Below are 20509 nucleotides of genomic sequence, written 5' to 3'. Positions count from 1 at the left end.
TGACCCTGTGACAGTGCCCAGTCCCTCAGCACTGACCCTCCGACAGCTCCCTCTCCCTTGGCACTGACACGCCGACAGTGCCCACTTGCTAATCACTGACTCTCCGACAGTGCGGCACTCCGTCAGCACTGACCCTCCGACAGTACGGCACTTCCTCAGCACTGACCCTCCGAAGGTGCGACGTTCCCTCAGCACTGACCCTCTGACAGTGCCTACTCCCCCAGCACTGGCCCTCCCTCAGTGCGGCACTCCCTCAGCACTGACCCACCGACAGTGCGGCACTCCCTCAGCACTGACCCTCCGACAGTGCGGCACTCCCTCAGCACTGACCCACCAACAGTGCGGCACTCCCTCAGCACTGACCCACCAACAGTGCGGCAATCCCTCAGCACTGACCCACCGACAGTGCGGCACTCCCTCAGCACTGACCCTCCGACAGTGCGGCAATCCCTCAGCACTGATCCTGTGACACTGCAGCACTCACTAAGCACTGACCCTCCGACAGTGCTGCTCTCCCTCAGCACTGACCCTGTGACACTATGGCACTCCCTCAGCAATGACCCTGTGACAGTGCGGCACTCCCTCAGCACTGACCCTCCCACAGTGCTGCTCTCCCTCAGCACTGACCCTGTGACACTATGGCACTCCCTCAGCAATGACCCTCCGACAGTGTGGCAATCCCTCAGCACTGATCCTGTGACACTGCAGCACTCACTAAGCACTGACCCTCCGACAGTGCTGCTCTCCCTCAGCACTGACCCTCCGACAGTGCGGCACTCCCTCAGCACTGACCCAGTGACAGTGCGGCACTCCCTCAGCACTGACCCTGTGACAGTGCCCACTCGCTCAGCGTTGACCATCCAACAGTGCCCAGTCCCTCAGCACTGACCCTCCAACAGTGCCCACTCCCACGGCAGAGACCCTCCGACAGCTCCCTCTCCCTTGGCACTGACCCTCCGACAGTGCCGCACTCCCTCAGCACTGACCCTCCCACAGTGCGGCACTCCCTCAGCACTGACCCTGCGACAGTGCCCACTCCCTCAGCACTGACACTTCGACAGTGTGGCACTCCCATAGCACTGACCCTGTGACAGCGTCCACTCCCTCAGCACTGACCCTCCAACAGTGCGGCACTCCCTCAGCACTGACCCTCCGACAGTACGCCACTCCCTCAGCACTGACCCTCCGACAGTGCACCACTCCCTCAGCACTGACCCTCCGACAGTGCGGCACTCCGTCAGCACTGACCCTCCGACAGTACGGCACTTCCTCAGCACTGACCCTCCGAAGGTGCGACGTTCCCTCAGCTCTGACCCTCTGACAGTGCCTACTCCCCCAGCACTGGCCCTCCCTCAGTGCGGCACTCCCTCAGCACTGACCCACCGACAGTGCGGCACTCCCTCAGCACTGACCCTCCGACAGTGCGGCAATCCCTCAGCACTGACCCACCGACAGTGCGGCACTCCCTCAGCACTGACCCTCCGACAGTGCGGCAATCCCTCAGCACTGATCCTGTGACACTGCAGCACTCACTAAGCACTGACCCTCCGACAGTGCTGCTCTCCCTCAGCACTGACCCTGTGACACTATGGCACTCCCTCAGCAATGACCCTGTGACAGTGCGGCACTCCCTCAGCACTGACCCTCCCACAGTGCTGCTCTCCCTCAGCACTGACCCTGTGACACTATGGCACTCCCTCAGCAATGACCCTCCGACAGTGTGGCAATCCCTCAGCACTGATCCTGTGACACTGCAGCACTCACTAAGCACTGACCCTCCGACAGTGCTGCTCTCCCTCAGCACTGACCCTCCGACAGTGCGGCACTCCCTCAGCACTGACCCAGTGACAGTGCGGCACTCCCTCAGCACAGACCCTGTGACAGTGCCCACTCGCTCAGCGTTGACCATCCAACAGTGCCCAGTCCCTCAGCACTGACCCTCCAACAGTGCCCACTCCCACGGCAGAGACCCTCCGACAGCTCCCTCTCCCTTGGCACTGACCCTCCGACAGTGCCGCACTCCCTCAGCACTGACCCTCCCACAGTGCGGCACTCCCTCAGCACTGACCCTGCGACAGTGCCCACTCCCTCAGCACTGACACTTCGACAGTGTGGCACTCCCATAGCACTGACCCTGTGACAGCGTCCACTCCCTCAGCACTGACCCTCCAACAGTGCGGCACTCCCTCAGCACTGACCCTCCGACAGTGCGGCACTCCCTCAGCACTGACCCTCCGACAGTGCACCACTCCCTCAGCACTGACCCTCCGACAGTGCGGCACTCCCTCAGCACTGACCCAGTGACAGTGCGGCACTCCCTCAGCACTGACCCTCCGACAGGGCGGCACTCCCTCAGCACTGAGCCTCTGACAGCACGGCGCTCCATCAGCACTGAGCCTCCGACAGTGCACACTCCCTCAGCACTGACCCTCCGGCAGAGCGGTACTCCCTCAGTACTGACACTCCGATAGAGTGGCACTACATTAGCACTGACCATCCGACAGTGCCCACTCCCTGAGCACTGACCCTATGACTGTGCTTCAATCTTTCAGCACTGATCCTCTGACAGTGCAGCACTCCCTCAGCACTGACCCTGTGACAGTGTGGCACCCCTCAGCACTGAACCTATGACAGTGCCCGCACCCTCAGCGTTGATTCTCCAACAGTGCCCACTGCCACAGCAGAGACCCTCCAACAGCTCTATCTCCCTCGGCACTGACCTGCCGACAGTGCCCACTCGCTAATCACTGACCCTCCGACAGTGCGGCAGTCTCTCTGCACTGACCCTGTGACAGTACGGCGCTCCCTCAGCACTGACCCTGTGACAGTACGGTGCTCCCTCAGCACTGACCCTCCGACAGCGCAGAACTCCCTCAGCACTGATCCTCTGACAGTGCGGCACTCCCTCAGCATTGAACCTCCGACAGTGCAGCACACCCTCAGCACTGACCCACTGACAGTGCCCACTCCCTCAGCACTGACCCACTGACAATGCCCACTCCCTCAGCACTGACCCTGTGACAGTGCGGCACTCCCTCAGCACTGATCCTCTGACAGTGCGGCACTCCCTCAGCACTGACCCTGCGACAGTGCCCACTCCCTCAGCACTGACCCTGCGACAGTGCCCACTCCCTCAGCACAGACCTTCCGACAGTGTAGTACTCTCTCAGCACTGACCCTGTGACAGTGCGGCACTCCCTCAGCACTGATCCTCCGACGGTGCGGCACTCCCTCAGCACTGATCCTCCGACGGTGCGGCACTCCCTCAGCACTGACCCTCCCACAATGCGGCACTCCCTCAGCACTGACCCTGTGACAGTGTGGCACTCCCTCAGCACTGAACCTATGACACTGCCCACACCCTCAGCGCTGATCCTCCAACAGTGCCCACTCCCACAGCAGAGACCCTCCGACAGCTCCCTCTCCCTCGGCACTGACCTGCCGACAGTGCCCACTCGCTAATCACTGACCCTCCGACAGTGCTGCACTCCCTCAGCACTGACCCTCTGACAAAGTGGCACTCCCTCAGCACTGACCCTCCAACAGTGCGGCACTCCCTCAGCACTGATCCTGTGGCAGTGCAGCACTCCCTCAGCACTGACCCTCTGACACTATGGCACTCCCTCAGCAATGACCCTGTGACAGTGTCCACTCCCTCAGCAATGACCCTGTGACAGTGCGGCACTCCCTCAGCAATGACCCAAGACAGTGCCGCACTTCCTCAGTGATGATGCTCCAACAAGGCCCACTCCCACAGCAGAGACCCTCCAACAGTGCCCACTTGCTAAGCACTGACCCTGTGACAGTGCGGCACTCTCTCAGCGCTGACCCTCCGACAGTGCGACACTCCCTCAGCACTGACCCTCCGACAGTGCCCATTCCCTCAGCACTGACCCTGTGACAGTGCCCATTCCCTCAGCATTGACCCTGTGACAGTGCGGTACTCCCTCAGCACCGACCCGCCGACACTGTGGCATTCCCTCAGCACTGACCCTCCGCAGTGTCCACTCCCTCAGCACTGACCCTGTGACACTGCAGCGTTCCCTCAACACTGACCCTGTGACAGTGCAGTGCTCCCTCAGCACTGACCCTCCGACAGTGCGGCACTCCCTCAGCACTGACCCTCCGACAGTGCGACACTCCCTCAACACTGACCCTGTGACAGTGCCCACTCCCTCAGCAATGACTCTGTGACAGTGCCCATTCCCTCAGCATTGACCCTGTGACAGTGCCCACTCCCTCAGCACTGACCCTCCGACAGTACAGCACTCCCTCAGCACTGACCCTGTGACAGTGTGGCACTCCCTCAGCACTGAACCTATGACACTGCCCACACCCTCAGCGTTGATCCTCCAACAGTGCCCACTCCCACAGCAGAGACCCTCCGACAGCTCCCTCTCCCTCGGCACTGACCTGCCGACAGTGCCCACTCGCTAATCACTGACCCTCCGACAGTGCTGCACTCCCTCAGCACTGACCCTCTGACAAAGTGGCACTCCCTCAGCACTGACCCTCTGACAGTGCCCACTCCCTCAGCGTTGATCCTCCAACAGTGCCCACTCCCACAGCAGAGACCCTCCGAAAGCTCCCTCTCCCTCGGCACTGACCTGCCGACAGTGCCCACTCGCTAATCACTGACTCTGTGACAGTGCGGTACTCCCTCAGCACTGACCCTCCAACAGTGCGGCACTCCCTCAGCACTGACCCTGCGACAGTGCGGCACTCCCTCAGCACTGATCCTGTGGCAGTGCGGCACTCCCTCAGCACTGACCCTCTGACACTATGGCACTCCCTCAGCAATGACCCTGTGACAGTGTCCACTCCCTCAGCAATGACCCTGTGATAGTGCGGCGCTCCCTCAGCAATGACCCTGTGACAGTGCGGCACTCCCTCAGCAATGACCCTGTGACAGTGTCCACTCCCTCAGCACTGACCCAAGACAGTGCCGCACTTCCTCAGTGATGATGCTCCAACAATGCCCACTCCCACAGCAGAGACCCTCCAACAGTGCCCACTTGCTAAGCACTGACCCTGTGACAGTGCGGCACTCTCTCAGCGCTGACCCTCCGACAGTGCGACACTCCCTCAGCACTGACCCTCCGACAGTGCCCATTCCCTCAGCACTGACCCTGTGACAGTGCCCATTCCCTCAGCATTGACCCTGTGACAGTGCGGTACTCCCTCAGCACTGACCCTGTGACAGTGCGGTACTCCCTCAGCACTGACCCTGTGACAGTGTGGCACTCCCTCAGCACTGACCCTCCGACAGGTCGGCACTCCCTCAGCACTGACCCTCCGACAGCACGGCGCTCCATCATCACTGACCCTCCGACAGTGCACACTCCATCAGCACTGACCCGCCGACAGAGCGGTACTCCCTCAGCACTGACCCTCCGACAGAGTAGCACTACGTTAGCACTGACCATCCGACAGTGCCCATTCCCTCAGCACTGACCCTATGACTGTGCGTCAATCGCTCTGCACTGATCCTCTGACAGTGCAGCACTCCCTCAGAACTGACCCTCCGACACTGCGGCACTCCCTCAGCACTGACCCTGTGACAGTGTGGCACTCCCTCAGCACTGACCCTGTGACAGTGTGGCACTCCCTCAGCACTGAACCTATGACAGTGCCCACACCCTCAGCGTTGATCCTCCAACAGTGCCCACTCCCACAGCAGAGACCCTCCGAAAGCTCCCTCTCCCTCAGCACTGACCTGCCGACAGTGCCCACTCGCTAATCACTGACCCTGTGACACTGCAGCACTCCCTCAGCACTGACCCTGTGACAGTACGGCGCTCCCTCAACACTGACCCTCCGACAGCGCAGCACTCCCTCAGCACTGACCCTCCGACAGTGCAGCAATCCCTCAGCACTGACCCTCTGACAGTGCAGCACTCCCTCAGCAATGACCCTGTGACAGTACGGCGCTCCCTCAGCACTCACCCTCCGACAGTGCGGCACTCCCTCAGCACTGACCCTGTGACAGAGCCCACTCCCTCAGCACTGACCCTCCGACAGTGCAGCACTCCCTCAGCACTGACCCTCCAACAGCGTGACACTTCCTCAGCACTGACCCTCCGACAGTGCGGCACTCCCTCAGCACTGATCCTGTGGCAGTGCAGCACTCCCTCGGCACTGACCCTCTGACACTATGGCACTCCCTCAGCAATGACCCTGTGACAGTGTCCACTCCCTCAGCAATGACCCTGTGACAGTGCGGCGCTCCCTCAGCACTGACCCTCCGACAGTGCGGCACTCCCTCAGCACTGACCCTCCGACAGTGCCCATTCCCTCAGCATTGACCCTGTGACAGTGCCCATTCCCTCAGCACTGACCCTCCAACAGTGCGGCACTCCCTCAACACTGACCCTGTGACAGTGCGGCACTCCCTCAGCACTGACCCTGTGACAGTGGGGTACTCCCTCAGCACTGACCCTGTGACAGTGTGGCACTCCCTCAGCACTGACCCTCCGACAGTGCCCTCTCGCTTATCACTGACCCTCCGACAGTGCGGCACACCCTCAGCGCTGACCCTGTGACAGTGCGGCACTCCCTCAGCACTGACCCTGTGACAGCGTCCACTCCCTCGCACTGACCCTCAGACAGTGTGGCACTCCCTCAGCACTGACCCTCCGACTGTGCCAACACCCTCAGCACTGACCCTCCGACAGTGCCCACTCCCTCAGCGCGGACCCTCAAAACATGCGGTACTCCTAAGCAATGACCTTCCGACAGTGCGGCACTCCCTCAGCTCTGACTCTGTGACAGTGCCCACTCCCTCAGCACTGACCCTCCGACACTGTGGCATTCCCTCAGCACTGACCCTCCGCAGTGTTCACTCCCTCAGCACTGACCCTGTGACACTGCAGCACTCCCTCAGCACTGACCCTGTGACCCTGTGACAGTGCAGCGCTCTCTCAACACCGACCCTCCGACAGTGTGGCAATCCCTCCGCACTGACCCTCCGACAGTGCGGCACTCCCTCCGCACTGACCCTCCGACAGTGTGGCACTCCCTCAGCACTGAACCTGTGACAGTGCAGCACTCCCTCAGAACTGACCATCCGACAGTGCGACACTCCTGTGACACTGCCCATTCCCTCAGCATTGACCCTCCGACAGTGCACACTCCCTCAGCACTGACCCTCCGACAGTGTGGCATTCCCTCAGCATTGACCCTCCGACAGTGTGGCACTCCCTCAGCACTGACACTCCAACAGTGCCCACTCCCTCAGCACTGACCCTGTGACAGCGTCCACTCCGTCAGCACTGACCCTCCGACAGTGCCCACTCCCTCAGCACTGACCCTGTGACAGCGTCCACTCCGTCAGCACTGACCCTCCGACAGTGCCCACTTCCTCAGACTGACCGGTCTTGAGTGCGGTGATTCCTGTGGCATGGGAATGAAGACTTAAACCAATGACCTTGTGATGACATGATGAGTGTACTACCATGTGAAACTGACCCACAAGTAACTTCAATGCCTTTAGATGGAAGCTGGCCGAAGATCTGAGTGAAAAGGAACTGAAACATTTGTTTTTCGTGTTAGAGGATGTAATGTGGAACGAGCAACATGGACATGGGTGGTACAAAGAGTGTACTGCTGGGCTATTTCCTCCTATTGTTTGAAACTCGAGAGAATATAAAGGCATTTTACCCTTCACGTCGAAGAACTTTTGGTCACAGTAACATCACAGAAGTCCTAATTAATTACAACACCTCCATGATTATGTCCCTGAAACTTGTTTATTGAAAACCAGGAAGGAAAGTGTTCAATTCCAGCACTCCAGGGCAATTCTGAAGAATTGCAACAAAATTCAACTTGCAGGAACTGCCGAACACTGATTACTTCAAAAGAAAGCTCATGGCGAAGATGTATCCGTTGTTGCCATAATTATCAATGTTTTCCCTTCTCTCCTGTGCTGAGTACATGACAATTAATATTTTGGAGTTCCTGTGACAAGATTAATTTCAGGCTGACGAGATTTTGAAGTTTTGCTTGTGTGTTTCGGGATTTGACTGATGGAATTTCATATCCATATTTTGCTGCTGTTGACGATGATATCCCCATGGAATTGCAAAGATGGAAAATATTATAGATCGATTTTGTAAGCAGGGACGCAAGCAAGATCGGAAAACTGCAAGCCAGCTGAATATCTTTTGGTGACTTGATTAATTATTGTGACTGAGTGCCAGCCTGTTATCAGAGTTAACGAACAGAACTCCCAAACGTTAATTTTGATCTTTCTTTCTGCACTTTCTCTGCAGCTTTAACACTGTATCCTGCACTCTGTTTTTCTACCCTGGTGCACTCTGTAAGGTACGACCTACTCGGGGAGCCTGCAAAACAACACTTTTCACTGTATCTTGGTACATTAACAACAATCAATTCATCAAGGCATGTGTGTACCAATCATCTTTCAACCAAGTTGGACTGAAACCCACAAGGGGAAGGGAAGACCGAGGACCCAGCATTAGATTCTGAGGGCAAGGTGTACCCATGCTTAAGTAAAGCAGATTAAGAGGTGATCTAGTTATAGTGTTTAAGGCAGTTAAAAGGATCGGATAGATCAAGATGATCTGTTCCCTTGTTATGGTATGATTCAGGACAAGGAATCGGAACCAAAAAAATTCACCCATGGAAGTTTGTGACACATTGGTAGTGTCCCTCGTTCTGGGCTAGGAGGTCTGGGTTCAAGTCCCATCTGTTCCAGAGGGTGGATCATAACGTCTTTGCCACAGGTTAATTAAAGATACGAAGACAAGGAGCCAGGATGTTTAAGGCTGACATCAGAAAGCCAATCTTAACATGAAGGGGAGTGATAGATAAAAGATAGATCAGAGAGAGGCAGGCAAATTGTTTCTGCTAGTGGGTGAGACTAGGACTAGAGGACATGACCTCAAGATTAGGGGCAGTAGATTAAGGACAGCGAAGAGGAGCAACTGCTTTTCCCAGAGATAAGCGAATCTATGGAACTCTCTGTCCAAGGAAGCGGTGTAGGCAGCTTTCATTAAATATATTCAAGATACAGGTGGATGGGTTGTTGCATGGTAGGGGAGTTAAGGGTTATGGGGATAAGGCAGGTGGGAGGAGCTGAGACGATGGATAGATCAGCAGTGATCTTAATGAATGGAGTAGGTTCAATGGGCCAAATGGCCTACTCCTGCTTCTATTACTCTGATTATGTAGAATTCTCTTGCCCCAAAGCACCATTGAGGCTGGGGGGTCAATTGGTAATTTCAAAGTGAGACTGTTGAATAAGGGGGTGTCTTCCTCGTATTCTCTCATGTGATGTGGATGCTGACCATCATCTACTTCCTGTCCCTAATTGTCATTGAACTGTGTGATTTGATCAGCTAGCCCAGAGAATGGTGCCATACATAGTCAGGATGAGGAAGGACAGGAGGCTTCTTTCCCCGTTGGGTTTTTACAGCAAGGCGATAGTTGCTATGGTCACCACCAGCTTTAGATTCCAGATTTATTAACAAATTGAAGTTCACATCGAACATTACAGCACAGTACAGGTCCAACCTGCGCCAACCTGTGGAACCAATCAGAAGCCCATCTAACCTACACTATCATCACATGTCTATCCAATGACTATTTAAATGCCCTTAAAGTTGGTGAGTCCACTGCTGTTGCAGGCAGTGCATTCCACGCCCCTACTACTCTCTGAGTAAAGAAACTATCTCTGACATGTCCTATATCTATCACCACTCAATTTAAAGCTATGTCCCTCGTGGTAGCCATCATCTGAGGAAAAAGGCTCTCCCTGTCCACCCTACCTAACCCCCTGATTATTGTGTATGTCTCAATTAAGTCACCTCTCAACCTTCTTCTCTCTAATTAAAACAGCCTCAAGTCCCTCAGTCTTTCCTCATAAGACCTTCCCTCCATACCAGGCAACATCCTACTAAATCACCTCTGAACCCTTCCACATCCTTCCTATAATGTGGTGACCAGAACTGTACACAATACTCCAAGTGTGGCCGCACCAGTGTTTTGTACAGCTGCAACATGACCTCGTGGTTCTGAAACTCAGTCCCTCTACCAATAAAAGCTAACACACCGTATTCCTTCTTAACAACCCTGTCAACCTGGGCGGTAAATTTCAGGGATCTATTTAAATTCCAGAAGCTGATGGATGTGGTGGGGTTTGAACCTATGTCCACAACGTATTAGCCGTGGCCTCTGCTATCCTGGTGTGGTTACATTGCAACTGCTTCCCTGTAAATGAGGAATTAAGGGTAGGGGTACCAAGGCCAGCAGATAATGCTGGGATACCAAGACCAGTAGATAGTGTTGAGGAGCCAAGACCAGTAGATGGTGTTGAGGAACTAAGACCAGTAGATAAAGTTGAGGAACCAAGGCCAGTAGATAAAGTTGAGGAGCCAAGACCATTAGATGGTGTTGAGGAACTAAGGCCAGTAGATGGTGTTGAGGAGCCAAGGTCAGTAGATGGTGTTGAGGAGCCAAGACCAGTAGATGGTGTTGAGGAACTAAGGCCAGTAGATGGTGTTGAGGAGCCAAGGTCAGTAGATGGTGTTGAGGAGCCAAGGCCAGTAGTTGACGTTGGGGCACAGATCAGGCAAGATCTAATTCAGTAGCAGAACAGATCAAGGTCCTGAATGCCCTGTTCCCATTCTTCTCATTGTTTGGGATATTACTAAATCGAGTCTGGTAGAGAGTGTAGAATGAGAGGGTGTGGAATAACGTAACATGGTGTCATTGCAAAATGTTCAGGAGTAATGTGAAATCACTGGGAATTATGTGGAATGGTGTAAAACAATAGAGGAGAGAGTGAAGTTGGGAGATGTAGTGTGGAACTGTGTGAACAAGGATGTATTGTAGAAACTGGAATAGAACAGTGGGCGGCACGGTGGCACAGTGGTTAGCACTGCTGCCTCACAGCGCCTGTAGACCCGGGTTCAATTTCCGACTCAGGCGACTGACTGTGTGGAGTTTGCACATTCTCCCCGTGTCTGCGTGGGTTTCCTCCGGGTGCTCCGGTTTCCTCCCACAGTCACAAAGATGTGCGGGTCAGGTGAATTGGCCATGCTAAATTGCCCATAGTGTTAGGTAAGGGGTAAATGTAGGGGTATGGGTGGGTTGCGCTTCGGCGGGTCGGTGTGGACTTGTTGGGCCGAAGGGCCTGTTTCCACACTGTAAGTCTAATCTAAAAAAAACAGAGATTCTGGGGCAGCTTAAAATTATGTGAGGTAGCTTGGAAGATCAAGAAATGCAGAGAATTAGGATTGGACATTGTGAAATTGTTCTGTGCAGCCCAGAATAGACACAGTGTCATCAACTTGAGCAGCTTGCACACTGGCTTCTGGAGTTAATAATCTGGGGTTTGGAGTCACAACGCTGTGGATTCCAGCTCTCAGAATGTAGTGACGCTGCAGCTTCGATGTGAGCAGCCAGTCAGGGAGTGGGAGGCAGAAAGGTCATCAAGGAGAAAGAGGCAGAGAGCACACAAGTTGATGAGGCCTCTCCTGGGGAACTGTCCCCCGTTCTGGTCACCCTGTTACAGGAAGGATGTTATTAAACTGGAGAGGGTCCAGTAAAGATTTACGAGGATGTTACCAGGGAGTGGAAGGTTTGAGTTGTAGGGAGAGGCTGGACGGGTGGAGACTTTTATCACTGGAGCATAGGAGAGGTGACGTTACAGAGGTTTATAAAATCATGAGGGGCATGGATAAGGTGAACAGCAGATTGAGCTAGGATGGGGGATCTCAAAACTAGGAAGTGTATTTTTAAGGTGAGAGAAGAAAGATTTTAAAAAGACATAAGGGACAATTATTTTACACAGAATGATTTGTGTGTGGCATGTATTTCCAAAGGAAGTGGTTACAGGATTTAAAGGACATTTGGATAAGTACGTGAATAGGAAAGGGTTGGAGGAATATGAGCCAGGAGCAGGCAGCTGGGATGGCCTAGTTTGGGATTGTAATCAATATGGGCTGGTTGGGGCAAAGGGTCTGTTTCCGTGCTGCGTGACTTTATGACTCTATGAGTCTCGTTTTGCCTGAAGTATCGATTTTCCTGCTCCTCGGATGCTGCCTGACCTGCTGTGCTTTTCCAGCACCACTCTAATCTTGACTCTAGTCTCCAGCATCTGCAGTCCCCACCTCAGTCTCTGTGAGTCTCCTGCTGAGACTTCCCAAGGAAGAGTCAGACCAGTCTCGAAACATTAACTCTGTTTCTCCCTCCACAAATATTGCAGGATCTGCTGAGCTTCTCCAGCATTTTCCTATCTCCACCGTGTGCATTATCAAGGGGAGGCCAGCAATAAGGCCAGGCACTAACCAGCATTCCCAGAGCACGATGCTGGCTCTCACAGCCTCTGGGTCAGGTCTGTAAGTTTTCTGGTTATTTTCTGATCAACTTGTTCCAGGATGTTATGACACACCTCTGGAGCAGGAGGGTTGAGTTCAGGCCTCCTGGTCTAAAGTTAGGGATATCACCATGATGCCACAAGAACCCTATTGCAATTTTGTATGGGTGAGGAGGGAATTTTGTTTTTAAATCCCACTTCCTGCCAATTAATTAAGCTCCTAACCGGAGAGAGTGGGATTTCCAATTGTCAGCAAAGATTCCGGAGCATTGGGATGAACAGCTGATGGGGTCACAGAGAGAGAAAGGAAAGTTCTTCCCCATTTGTGTTTTGTTTTTGTGAAAGACGAGGGTTCAACGAGGACCAATCGAGAGCAGTAACTTGACATGGAAGCCCTCTGTCCTCCTTGTTTACAACATCCTTCCTGTAGCAAGGAGGCCTGAATTGCACATAGCATTGCAAAAGTGGCCTAACCAATGTCCTGTACAGTTGCAACATGATCTCCCAATCCTACACCCAATGCACTGACCAATAAAGGAAAGCATACCAAACGCCTTCTTCACTATCCTATCTACCTGCGACTCCATTTTCAAGGAGCTATGAACCTGCACTCCAAGGTCTCTTTGTTCAGCAACTCTCCCTAGGACCTTACCATTAAGTGTATAAGCCCTGCTCTGATCTGCCTTTCCAAAATGCAGCACCTTGCATTTATCTGAATTAAACTCCACCTGCCACTCCTCGGCCCATTAGCCCAACTGATCAAGATCCTCTCTCTCGCTCTTCGCTGTCCACTCCACCTCCAGTTTTGGCGTCATCTGCAAACTTACTTACTATACCTCTTATGCTCGCATCCAAATCATTTATATAAATGACGAAAAGCAGTGGACCCAGCACCGATCCTCGTGGCACTCCACTGGTTACTAACTATACCTCCGAATGATGGGAGATTGTTTGGTCTGGGGAACAGACAGGTATTTTCATGGCTGTGTATGTGAGTCCTGGACCTTGGGTTAAGGTCATTACTGAGAGGCTATGGAGTTCTCAGACACGGTGGTTGACAGAAGGTACCAGGAGCTGAAACTGCAGCAGTAACCTATCCTTTATCCCCTTACACTCCCCAACGCTAACTTTCCTCTCGCCTCCATCAAGTAATTCTCAGAATTCCATTTCTAATCTTTACAGAGATTTAAAAAAAAAATTCCCTCAGCTCCTGGTGCAATAAACACCTTTGTTCACTGTCGATTTTCTCAACTCTATTACAAAATAAGCCACACAGAACCTGCCAAAGCGCAAACCTCACCATCCAGCCCACTCCCCACTGCCAGGTGCAGTGTCAGCTGTGATTCAGTGAGTAGCACCCTCACCTCTGAGTCAGAACATTGAGTCGCCTTCCTGGGAGAGGGAGAGGGAGAGGGGGGGGAGGGGGAGTACATGATCCAGGCCCAGGGCTGTCATGATGGACTGCTGCACTGCCCTGGGAGGGGGAGGAGGGGTATCATTTTTTTAGATTTTCTAAATTACCTGGGCAGCGATAATATGCTTCCACATCTCTGACTAAAGGTCTCCAGAAGGGTGGCACAGTGGCTCAGTGGTTAGCTCTGCTGCCTCACAGCACCAGGGGCCTGGGTTCGATTCCAGCTTCAGGTGACTGTGTGGAGTTTGCACATTTTCCCCGTGTCTGCGTGGGTTTCCTCCCACAGTCCAAAGATGTGCAGGTTAGGTGAATTGGCCATAATGTTAGGCGCATTAGTCAGGGGTAAATGTAGGGAAATGGGTTTGGATGGGTGACTCTTCAGGCCAAAGGGCATGTTTCCATACTGTAGGGAATCTAATCTGACCTGCCTCAGAGATAGGGACACTACTACTGCATCACAATTGACTCAGTAATGCCACCTGCATGGATCCTGTTCCCGGCACTGGCTGAGATTACCATGGAGCAGTCTCCTTCTCAAGCTCTCCCCTCACCTGAGGCATAGTGACCCTCAGGCTAAACCATCACATTCTCCCCGGGTCTGTGTGGGTTTCCTCGGGGTGCTCTCCCGTTTCCTCCTACAATCCAAAGATGTGCAGGTTAGGGTGGGTTAGCCTTGGGAAATGTAGGGTTACAGGGATAGAGTGGGAGGCTCTTCAGAAGGCCGGTGCTGATTCAATGGGCTGAATGGCCTCTTTCTGCAATGCAATGATTCTATAATAGGACACTACCCCCATGGTCATAGAGTCATAGAAATGTACAGCACAGAAACTCGTCCATGCCGACCAGATATCCCAACCCAGGTATCTAGTCCCACCTGCCAGCACCCGGCCCATATCCCTCCAAACCCTTCCTGTTCATATACCCATCCAAATGCCTTTTAAATGTTGTAATTGTACCAGCCTCCACCACATCCTCTGGCAACTCATTCCATATACACACCACCTTCTGTGTGAAAAGGTTGCCCCTTCGGTCTCTTTTAAATCTTTCCCCTCTCACCTTCAACCTTTACCCTCTACCTTTGGACTCCCCCCTTACCCCAGGGAAAAAGACCTTGGCTATTTACCCTGTCCATGTCCCTCATGACTTTATAAACCTCCATAAGGTCACCCCTCAGCCTCCGACGCTCCAGGGAAAACAGCCCCAGCCTACTCAGCCTCTCCCTGTAGCTCAAATCCTCCAACCCTGGCAACATCCTTGTAAATCTTTTCTGAACCCTTTCAAGTTGGAATTTCTTCCCTATAGCAGGGAGACCAGAATTGCATGCAGTATTCCCAAAGTGGCCTACCCAATGTTCTGTACAGGCACAACATGAGCTCCCAACTCCATGCACTGACCAATAAAGACGATGGTGACTCTACCTCTTGACTTAAGAAGTAAGGCAGTTCAGTCTCACAGTGCTGGGCTGGTCTTTGAGATGAGAACCAGGTTGTGTCCTGTCACATGGGTGTCAAAGGTCCCCATGGATGAACAGGGGAGAGATATCCCTGTGTCCATCCAATATCTATCCCTTCATCAATTCCACAGGAAGGGATTCTCCTGTTTTTTTGATGGGAGTTTGCTGTGCATATAGGGGACGCTAATGCAGGACAAGAGCGAGAACACAGGTCTTTGATTGACTGTAAGACGCTTTGGGACACCCAGGGGGGCTGTGATAGGTGCTCCCAAAACCCAGGTTCCTTATTTAAAACCCTGTTTCATGAGTCGTGATGGTTTCAGGGCTGGGCGGTCGGTACAATGAAGGAGCCCTGACCCAGGTCACACTTTCTCGAAGTGGACAGTAAACCGAGAATCCAATCCTACCCAGTCACCCCAATACCCTGCTCCCAAACACACACCGTCCCAGGTTAATCTCCACATGCAAACTGACCCATGTTAATTTCACCCTGAAATAAACAGCAGGAAATTCCTCACGGTTATAAGCTAACCTCCAGCTTTGCAGAGAATACGATCCTCCAATAATCTAAAGTAAATGATTAGCGAATTGCAAACCCCGACAAGAGGGTTGAACCGTCGCACATGTGGGAAATTGCGCGTCCCTGTGCTAGCCTGGGATCACTTACCTGGGAGCTGGGCTCCGGGCGGTCTCTCTGAATGCCATCCACACCTTTCCACCGGCCATTCGTCATACTCAGAGGGAACAGGGAATGTGCTCCCTCATCCGGAGCTCAACACAACTGGACCAGAGACAGCACACACACACACACAGAGGGAGGGAGGGAGAGAGAGATGAGAGAGAGAGAGAGAGAGTGTGTGTGTATGTGTAGTGGCGGGGGGACAGAGTGTGGTGGGAGAGAGAGAATGTGGTGGGAGAGAGAGGGAGAGAGAGAGAGAATATGGTGGGAGAGAGAGTGTGTGTGTTGTGGGAAAGAGAGTGTGGTGAAGGGAGAGAGAGAGAATGTGGTGGGAGAGAGAGTAGTGGAGGCAGAGGATTAAAAATAATAGAGAGACGGAGAGAATGATTGTGATAGAGGTTGAGAGACTGAGAGAGAATGATGGAGAGATACAGAGACTGATAGTGACAGCGGATGATAGAGAGAGAGACAGAATGCTAATGACAGAGAGAGAAAGTGATAGAGAAAGTGATAGAGAAAGAATGATGGAGAGTGATAGAGAGATACAGACAGAATGATCGTGATAATAGTGAAAGAATGATAGAGAGAATGATAGAGTGAGTGTATGGAGAACAGAGATCCAGGTAGACACCGAGAGAGGGAGGGAGTGAGGGTATTAGAGAGAGAGGGAGGGTATTAAGGAGAGAGAGAGGGAGGGAGGGTATTAGAGAGAGGGAGGGAGGGAGGGTATTAGAGAGAGAGGGAAGGAGGGTATTAGAGAGAGAGGGAAGGAGAGACAGCTAAGGAGAGGGTGGCTCTAAGACATCGAGGAACAATCCCCCTCCCCCTCAGGGTGGATGGAGAGTGGAGTGGGGTTTCTGCTCTGTGAGAACATGCTGATGAGGTCAGGAGACAGTTTCCCCGCTGCTTCCCGGAGCCGGTTAGAGAAGCTGGAGTGTGCACACAGCTCCCCTCCCCTCCCCTCCCCTCCCCTCCCAGCCCAGCCCAGCCCAGCCCAGCCTCCCTGCAGAGAGAGGGAACAGCCTCCTGCATCCTCAGCCCCTCCACCTCGCCGCCTTCCAGGTGTCATCAGCGGCTCATTCAAATACTGCCCACCCCAGCTCCCTCCCTCCCCCCTCAAACCTCCCCAGCTCCCTCCCTCCCCCCTCAAACCTCCCCAGCTCCCTCCCTCCCTCCCTCCCCCCTCTGTAACCACCCCAGCTCCCAGCAGAATGGAACCGGGAAGGGGGAGCTCTGAAGGAACAGCGAGAGGCTGTGGTCTGCAACTGCTGGACAGAGAGTGTGCCCCCCACCACAGTCAGGCTGTGCATTAGGAGTAAAACTCTCTCTCTCTCTCTCTCTCTCTGTGTTCAGGTACAGCCCTGCCCTGGGAATATTTAACCAGGGGAAGAAAACACTTCCCAACCTCTCAAACCCTCTCCTGGGCAGCAGGAATGTAGCAGTGTGACAGGAAAAAGTAGGACAACACATGTTACACACACACACACAGATACACAGACAGTGACACACACACATAGATACACACACAGATACCCTGACAGTGACACACACATAGATACACACAGATACATTGACAGTGACACACACACACACACAGATACACTGACAGTGACACACATACAGATACAAACACACATACAGACACACACAGATACACAGACAATGACACAGACACATACAGGCACTGACGCATACAGGCACACAGATACTGATACAAGCAGACACTGACACACACACTCAGACCTAGAGACATACACACAGATACAGACAGACACAGATATAGACAGACACACACTCACACTCACACCCAGACTCACACACAGATACAGACACATACACTCACACTGGCACAAATGCACGAACCATAGTCAGCACAGATTGAGGTCAGTCAGATGCTGGTTATCAATGAAGATGAACTATAAACAGTTGGATAATACAGTCCCCAAACCCTCCAATCACAGTCTGTCTCATTATTCAAGTGGGCATCGCTGGGGAGACCATCATTGATTGGCCATCCCTCATTGCTCAGAGCTGGATTTGGAATGGGGTGGAGCTGTTTCTGTCCCAGGTTTGGGATCACTGAATGAATTACTGGGGGAGAGGTTAACAGACAGTTGCAATGTTGGGCTTCTGCAGCACATAGTCAGTTAGAGCAGACAGCAATGGCACACTTCCATCAGTAAAGTGGATTGGGTTTTGGGGTTTTTATTTCCAGTCTCTGCTTTTGCTTATTCACTCATGGGACTTGGGCATCACTAGCTGGCTCTGCATTTATTGCCCCTTCCTAGTTGTCCCTGAGAAAGTGATGATGCGTGGCCTTCTTGAACCAGTGCAATCCTTGGGTTATTGATCCACCCACAATGCCACTGAAGAGGCAGTACCAGGTTCCTGACCCAGCAGCACTGAAGGAACAGTGCAATATTTCCAAGTCAGGATAGTGAGTGGCTTTGAGAGGAGCCTGCAGGTGGTGATGTACCTGCTGCCCTTGTCCTGGATATTGTCCAGGTCTTGCTGCATGTGACCGTGGACTGCTTCAGTATCTGAGGAGTTGTGAATGGTGCTGAACACTGTGCAATCATCAAGCATCCCCACTTCTGACCTTATGATGGAGGGAAGGTCATTGATGAAGCAGCTGAAGATGGTTGGGCCTAGGACACTACCCTGAGGAACATTTGCAGAGATGTCCTGGAGCTGAGATGACTGACCCTCCACCATCCGCAACGGTACTCCTACATGCCAGATATGACTCCAACCAGTGGAGAGATTTGTCCCCTGATTCCCATTGATTCCAGTTTGGCTAGGGTTCCTCATTGCCATTCCCTAGTTTGAAGTTGGTCTTGATTCTTGAGGGAAGTAAAAGCCAATATAGGGAGGTGAAAGTCTCATGGTGCTCCTTACAGTTGAGTAACCCAGGTTCATGTTCTGTGACATTTGACATGTTTAACCAGAAACTAACCAGACATGTCACATAACCATGCTCTCCAATTTTCATTTGGGCTTGACAGACCTCCAAGGTATGAGCATGGTAGTGACTCAGTGCTGCAAAATCGCGTGCTGCCATCAATCAGAATGTTCGGAAACGCACACTCAGTGTAGAGGGAATGTTATACCCGATTCTCTGAATACCCACTGTCACTGGAAAATTATGATAGGATACACTCAGATAGGTGCATCTCCCACAACACTTAAAGGTTGCAATATTCACCAAGATAAAGCAGTTGGCTTGGGCAACTCTCCATTCGGCACCTTAACCACACAGTCCCTTCAGCACCAACACATAGCAGTGTACACCATCCACAGAATTCACTGCAACAGTTCACCAAGGCTCCTATAGCAGACCTTCCAAACCTCCGGCAATTACTACCTCGAAAGGCAAGGGCAGCTGATGCATGGGAACACCACCACGGGCAAAGTCCCCTCCAAGTCACACAATGTCCTGACTCGGAATCATATTGCTGATCTTGTTGTGTCACTGGGTCAAGATTATTTTCTATTTTTTCATTCACGGGACATGGGCGCTGCTGGACTTAATGCCCACTGTTGGGGGCAGTTAAGAGTCCACTGTTGGTCTGGAGTCACACGTAGAGCAGTTCATAGAAGAATGGCCAACTTCTCCCTCTAAAGGACGAGAGTGCACCAGATGGAGTTTTCCAATCACCAACAATGGTTTCACCGTTACACTCTGGATTCCAAATATTTTATTGAATTCCAACTCCACCATCTGCTGCAGTGGGATTTGAATCCATGTCCTCAGAACATTGCCTGAGTAAGAGCCCAGAATTCCCACCTTAACAAAAGTATGGCGTTCCTGTACCACATGAACAGTTCAACCCCATCTTCTCCAGGACATGATGTGGAGGTGCCAGTGTTGGACTGGGGTGGACAAGGTCAGAGGTCACACAACACCAGGCCATCCTCAAACAGGTTTATTGGAAATCACAAACTTTCAAAGCGTTGCTCCTTCATGTCACTTGATGGACTACTTCAGCTGATGAAGGAGCAGTGCTCTGAAAGCTTGTGATTTCAAATAAACCTGTTGGACTATAACCTGGTGTCATGTGAGTTCTGACCTTCTCCAGGACAATTAGGAATGGGCAATAAATGTCATACATCCTGGGAATAAATAAGTCAAAACAGAACATACCAAAGTTGTTCATATGGGTGTTATCAAAAGCTATTTGACATTGAACCACATAAGGAGAGACTAAGACAAGTGGTCAGAGATTCCTGGAGGAGCATTTGAAAGGAATAGAGAGAGAGACAGACAGACAGACAGACAGAGAGGGGGAGAGAGAAGTGGGGGGGGGGGGAAAGAGAGAGAAAGACAGAGAGAGAGAGGGGGGGGGGGGGGGGAACGGGGGTGGTGAGGAGAGAGAGGGGCTCATGAAGGAAATCCCAAAGCTTCGAATCGAGAATGTGCAGTCACCAAAGGCTAACTGATAGAAATCAAGGATGTGCAAGAGATCAGAATCAGAGGTCCACTATAGGGTATGGAAGGATGTTACAGAGAAAAGGAGGGGAGAGACCACATGGGTATCTGAACAGAGGAATTAAAGTGTTATGGTCAAAGTTCTTCAAGCTGGTGTCCCTGCTGGGAGGATAAGAGAATACAGTGTTAGGTAA

General features: G+C 52.6%; 1 protein-coding gene across 1 annotated transcript in view; it reads right to left on the bottom strand.

The window, feature by feature from the left end:
• LOC132825769 (fibrinogen C domain-containing protein 1-like) overlaps positions 1 to 15940 on the bottom strand; it is a 101666-nt gene extending 85726 nt beyond the window's left edge. Inside the window, exon 1 of the mRNA XM_060841233.1 lies at positions 15875 to 15940. Coding sequence (XP_060697216.1) covers positions 15875 to 15940 — 66 coding nt within the window. The remainder of the gene's footprint in view (positions 1 to 15874) is intronic.
• Between the last annotated feature and the right edge of the window lie 4569 nt (positions 15941 to 20509).

Source organism: Hemiscyllium ocellatum, chromosome 21 (genome assembly GCF_020745735.1).
Source record: "Hemiscyllium ocellatum isolate sHemOce1 chromosome 21, sHemOce1.pat.X.cur, whole genome shotgun sequence".
NCBI classification, from domain to species: domain Eukaryota; kingdom Metazoa; phylum Chordata; class Chondrichthyes; order Orectolobiformes; family Hemiscylliidae; genus Hemiscyllium; species Hemiscyllium ocellatum.
The sequence above is the reverse complement of the archived record's forward strand: the minus strand, read 5'-3'. Positions and strand labels throughout refer to the sequence as shown.